Source organism: Carlito syrichta, unplaced genomic scaffold (assembly GCF_000164805.1).
Source record: "Carlito syrichta isolate Samal-C Ts95f unplaced genomic scaffold, Tarsius_syrichta-2.0.1 Scaffold303678, whole genome shotgun sequence".
NCBI lineage: Eukaryota > Metazoa > Chordata > Mammalia > Primates > Tarsiidae > Carlito > Carlito syrichta.
Genome location: NW_007247774.1, coordinates 240,002 through 245,717, shown reverse-complemented (window position 1 = coordinate 245,717; position 5,716 = coordinate 240,002). Strand labels below are relative to the sequence as shown.

General features: G+C 43.3%; 1 protein-coding gene across 1 annotated transcript in view; it reads right to left on the bottom strand.

The window, feature by feature from the left end:
* Positions 1–5,716, bottom strand: part of SNRNP200 (small nuclear ribonucleoprotein U5 subunit 200) — a 35,667-nt gene that overhangs the window by 21,860 nt on the left and 8,091 nt on the right. Inside the window, exons 6-14 of the mRNA XM_008059030.1 lie at positions 4,074–4,172; positions 3,569–3,721; positions 3,357–3,456; positions 2,695–2,831; positions 2,022–2,105; positions 1,748–1,921; positions 1,346–1,483; positions 961–1,116; positions 238–408 (exon numbers count right to left, since the gene is read on the bottom strand). Coding sequence (XP_008057221.1) covers positions 238–408; positions 961–1,116; positions 1,346–1,483; positions 1,748–1,921; positions 2,022–2,105; positions 2,695–2,831; positions 3,357–3,456; positions 3,569–3,721; positions 4,074–4,172 — 1,212 coding nt within the window. The remainder of the gene's footprint in view (positions 1–237; positions 409–960; positions 1,117–1,345; positions 1,484–1,747; positions 1,922–2,021; positions 2,106–2,694; positions 2,832–3,356; positions 3,457–3,568; positions 3,722–4,073; positions 4,173–5,716) is intronic.

Genomic DNA, 5,716 nt, shown 5'->3' with positions numbered 1-5,716 from the left:
GAGACTCCAACTCAAAAAAAAAAAAAAAAAGAATAATACGGCAAACATTAACCACCTAGTAGAAAATTTTTCTATTAAATGCAGATTCTCATTTAATAGTAAAAGCAAGCTGACAATGGCTGTCACTACAAAAACTAGCGTTTATAGAAAAGGCCCTGAAGAAACATTTAGTGTTAAAACCCAGCAAACTCTTCTTGGCCACAACTGGTCTCTCCGTTCTCATTGCTCCCTTCTCACCAGAATGATGAGCCGCACTAGTTGAGTGTAGGTACGCTCGCCACCCTTGCGGGTGATGATGTCCCACTTCTCAGGTGTGCAGACGATGATCTGAGTGGCGCTGATCTCCTCCTTGCATAACTGGTGGTCTCCAGTCAGTTCAGCAACAGTGATTCCATAAGTGGCCAGACGCTAGGGGGAGGAAAGCTACATCAGGCAAGAATGCTTAAAGGGGTGTGAACACCAGATTTTCTGTCTGGGCAGTTTGAGTATATGTGGTATATGGGTAGCAGGTATCAACCCATCAGGTATAATTAAGGTTGATGCAGATCATCTAAACACATATTCCTAAAACAAATCCAAGTTTCACTCAGGCAGATGAAGCAAAGGATCTCTGGGAGCTCTGAATGCAAGAAGATCAAATGGAAATTTGTAGACAAGACCTAGAATAATGCCATTAGGTCTATTTCATAAATACTTCAATAATACAAGTGATACCAATTGGAGGAAACTGCTGTGACAAGTATGCAAGAAAGATGGTAAATTCTTGTAAAAGACAGTTCAGGACATTCTTGCTTCAGAAAGTCTCCGTACCTGGGTCAAGTTCCATCTCTGAATGGGAAAAAACATCACAGGAGGCATTCCAGAGATGTTCATATATAAAACAGCAGTGAGGTCAAGGTCTGTTCCTAAAACTTTGATAGTTGTATCTCCACTCTTCTCGAGGAAAAGTTCTACACTTACCTTTCCAAAACTGCCCACCATCTCCTGCACCAAGGACCGCATGGGAGCAATGTAGATAATCTTGAAGTCATCCACATTGATGGTGCCATCCATATTTATGTGTTTCCCTATCTCTCGGAGCATACACATCAGGGCCACATTGGTCTTCCCAGCACCCTAAGAGAAGTCAGGGATGAGAAGGACTGTTTACCTGCTTATTTCATTGCCCCAACTTCCATGGGCTTGTCTCCCCGAGAACAGAGCATATTTTGTGCATTTTGCCCTACCATTTAACATCTATTACTATCAAAAGATAAAGAATGGGGGGATAGAAATGAAAAACAATCTTGCCACCAAAACCCAAGACCACACTCTATAAGAAAAAAGCAGGCAGGGCAGCACATACAGTAGGAGCACACAGCAGCAGATTCTCATCTGTCTCCAGGGCAGCACGGTAGAGTTTACTCTGGATCCGATTCAGTGTTTTGAAGCCCTCAAATCCAGCTTGGGCGTACTTTGGCAGCTTCTCCACTGGAAGCAATTGCTAGAAGAAAGAAATGCTATTGCCACTGTCTATTTCTGTGGGATCACCAGGATTCTGTTCCCTGGCAATCTCCTGGTATAAGTGTACAATAAAGATCAGTCCAGAGAGATCAATATTGTCCTTTGGGCTCAAAATCAGAATGGAAAACTTTGAAGCTGCTTCCATTTCTAAAATAAACTAACCCACATTTTGGTCAAGGGTTGAAATCCATACGTCTGGAAGGGGGCAAACTGAGCAGAGAACTGTGAAAAGCAATTCACTCACTTCTTCTGAGCCAAAGGGCTTGGGCTTCAGAGCAGGCACATGCACCTCTTCATAGCCCTTACGCTGGCGACGAAAGGAGCCATCAGGAAGCTGACAGCGTTTATTGGCCATGAAGTGACTCCCTTGGGTAAAAACCAGGTCCTCCAAGTCCAGAACCTGCCGTGGAGCCAGTGCCTGGAAATGTGAAAAACAAAAATACAGAGGAAGCAAGCAAATTGAGAAAATGAGTTTTCCACCCATCACAGCCTAAGAAATAATTGATCCTGGTTCCTACCTCTCCACCCTGGTCCAGATCCATGGTTTCCAGATCTGTGTCCATTCGGGACTGACGCACTCGCTCTCTTCGGGACCGTTCCTCCTGTAGCAGGGAGAGAAAAGGCACAAATGTTTCATCATCATCCTAGCTTCTTGTCCATTCCTGTCCCTGCTTAGCTGCTCTTGACTCACAAGTGCTAATAAGTCCTCAAACAGAAAGACGATTTCTTTAACAGAAAGATGACACTTTGCATTCAGACACCTGCCACAGGGGCCACCAAAATGATCAAAGCAAACAGCTTTAAAGGGACAATGCACAGTACAGGGATGTCAGAAATAAATGCTCTATAATTAAGTATTAAGCTATCTCTGAGGGATAGAAATGTGGGCTCTGTGTTAAGCAAACACGTGTTCTATTACTGTACTTTAGTAAAGGCCATATGTTTACTGTGTAAATAATAAAGGTCCCCATGGTGTGATGAAGACAGCAGCAGGTCAGTGGTCTCTCAACCACACCAATGTTGTGAAGGTGTTGATTCTACTCTATATGCACTGAAAAGTCCTAAAGAATTTAAAGAAATACTTTACTTCTTCAACTTCTTCTTTTCGTAGGAATTTAGCTTCATGCTGCAATCTACTAGCCACTCTCCCCTTTAGCTCTGGAATCAGACAGATAAACCAACAGCCCTTACTCGGATTAGATCCTCCTTCTCAGTTTCGTGGAGCTGATAGAGGAACTTGGATAGCTCTGGGTCAGCCTCCATCTTTCCCATGATCCTTTCCTTCTCAGCTTCACTCTGTGCACTGGCCAGCAAGGTACAATATAAAACTGCCAACAATACAAGGAAGAAAGGGACGGTGAGAAGGAGGGAATAAGATAAAAACTGCTAGGCACAGTGGCTCATGCCTGTAATCCCTGCACTTTGGGAAGCAGAGGTGAGAGGATTGCCTAAATCCATGGATTCAAGACCAGCCTGGACAACTTGATGAGACCCTGTCTCTACAATAAATCAAAAAGTTAGCCAGGTGTTGTAGCGCATGCCTGTAGTTCCTGCTACTTGGAAGGCTGAGGTGGAAGGATTCCCTGAGCCCAGCAGGTCGAGGCTGTGGTAGCCATGAGCATATCACTGCATTCTAGCCTGGGCAACAAAGTGAGACTCCGACTCAAAAAAAAAAAAAAAAAAAAAAAAAAGACAAAAACCGACCTTTAATCTTGGGGTAGAAAGAAAAATAAATGAAACAAGTGCCGAGTTATGAAAGTAACACAATCTCTCCCTCCCTCTCTCCCTCTCTCTCTCACACACACACACACACACACACACACACTGCATAAAGGACTCCACTATATACTCACTCATCATCCTGTGCTGCCGCAACACTTTAATAAAATCAAAAGTGTTGAAACCAAGGAGCAGAACCAGCTGGTTCTCACATTCCCGATCATCGCTGGCCGTCTGCAGAGAGAAGATAACACCACCATTAAGGACACAGCCATCTGCTGCTTCGTACGCTGTACCCATGTGCTCAGACACACTGAATGCAGAACTATCGTTATCTTGGCCATACCTTCAAAATCTCCAACACTTCATCTGCCTTCTTCTGTGACACAATGGCATCATCATAGAAACGACTGAGCTGCCGCTGTAGCCAAAACGCATCGATATCGCGAGGATGTAAATCCTTCTTCTTGGAACTCATTAGTTCACCTGAGGCTACAAGCTACAAAAGCAAGCAGGCACTTAACTCACAAGGTCCGTCAACCTAAATCACTTTCTCATCACACTACAACCAAATTTTACTTGCCACCCTGCAGCCTGCATTCCTGTGAGGACTTCCCAGAGGAAAAACCTCTGTTATATTCAGAAACACACGAGACTATGAATTCATAACATATGTTGGGAAAACAACAAACTGAAATCTTAATATCTAGAAACTTAATGTTTACGATGGTCCGTGCTATTGGGAGTTAGCTCAATAAATAATATATAACAGGACCCAGGCATGGGGAAGAAACACCACACCCCCAAGTAACCTGGCCTTGCAACAACAGGAAACAGCAACCTGTACTTACATTAGCCGAGAGGGTGCAGCGCACAACAGCTTCATCCCCTTCCATGTCATCATCAGATGCCTCTTCTCGAACCTCCCCGTACACATCTTCATCACCTTCCTGTGAAAACAGCCCCAGCCTCAGCCATGATCTACAGCTGATCCTGCATCATCACAGACCCTCTCCTCTGAATCACCCTAAATTAGCTCTGTGGTTAAAGCAATGACGTTGGGGTGAACAAAGAGCCTATTGGAACTGGGGTCAGCCTTATTCCGGAGTGCATTCAATGGAATGACCACTTGGCACAGATCCACTTGCTGCTTCTATTCTCTTTTCTGTTTCTTACCTTACACTGCCGTATGGGCAACCAACTTGATCATAGTATCTCTCTGATACATTCAATACTCAAAACAAGAGCTATTAGCTAACAGGAGAGAAGAGTTTTAGGATAAGCATGTCTGGGAAAACAGGCAGTGAGCCAGAAATGTAGAGACCACATATAGCTTGCTTAGCACTGCATTTATTCAGACAATGTACATTATGTTTGCTTGAAACAGTGTCACAGTTAAAGCAGGTACTTAAATAATGAGGACTGTTAAAGGAATGAACTTTGCAGGCAAAGCACTGTTAGTTTGTTGCTACATAAAATCATAGAATCAGCCAGGTGTGGTGGCTCACACCTGTAATCCCAGCACTCTGGGGGGCATAGGCAAGAGGATTGCCTGAACGGGAAGAGGATTTGAGACCAGCCTGGACAACTTGGTGAGACCGTGTCTCTACAATAAATCAAAAAATTAGCCGGGAGTGATGGCACATGCCTGTAGCTCCAGCTACTTGGAAGGCTGAGGTGGAAAGATTGCCTGAGCCCAGAAGGTCGAGGCTGCAGTGGCCGTGAGCATGCTGCTGCACTCTAGCCCAGGCAACAGAGAGACTCCAACTAAAAAAACCCCAAAAACCAAAAAACATAAAATCTAGTTAATGATACTGTAGAAAGAGGCAATCATCTATTTAAATTATCTCATTTTATAGGAGAAACAGAGGCAAGATGACCTACCCAAGATATAGGACCAAACTTCAGAACTCTTGGCTCCTAGTTTACTGCTTTCCTTTGACTCTCCCACACTGCCCCTTCTTGCTGTCCTGGTATATATCCCAGGGCTGCATTTTCCCTTTTGGGAGCCAAATCCACCCATTGAGAACTCTAAGATACTTTGCAATTTTTTATAAGTGCCTCACTCATTTCTATTTAGTTATATTCAAGAAATTCTGGTTAGATGGTACACATGTTAAATTCAGTGCCTTAAACAACTGTGTACAAACTATAAACTATGTCCATGCTCTTGGGCAAATATGCAATCTTTTGAAATAAGCAGTGGAACACAGTATTGAAAAGTGGAAAATTACTGCATTAAGCTTAACACACAGTAAAACATAGCAGGATACAATCTCAGTGAAAGTACTCACTGTACTTTATGTTTGTCTTTCTTTTTGCTGACCCACTTAGTACATTTTAAGCTATTATATTAGATTGTATTTACTAATTTAAATTTGCTGTGCAAAGCCAGGCACACAGGGGCTCATGCCTGTAATCCCAGGAGTTCAAGACCAGCCTAGGCAACATAGCAAGATCTTGTCTTTACAAAAAGTTTTTTTTTTTCTTTTGA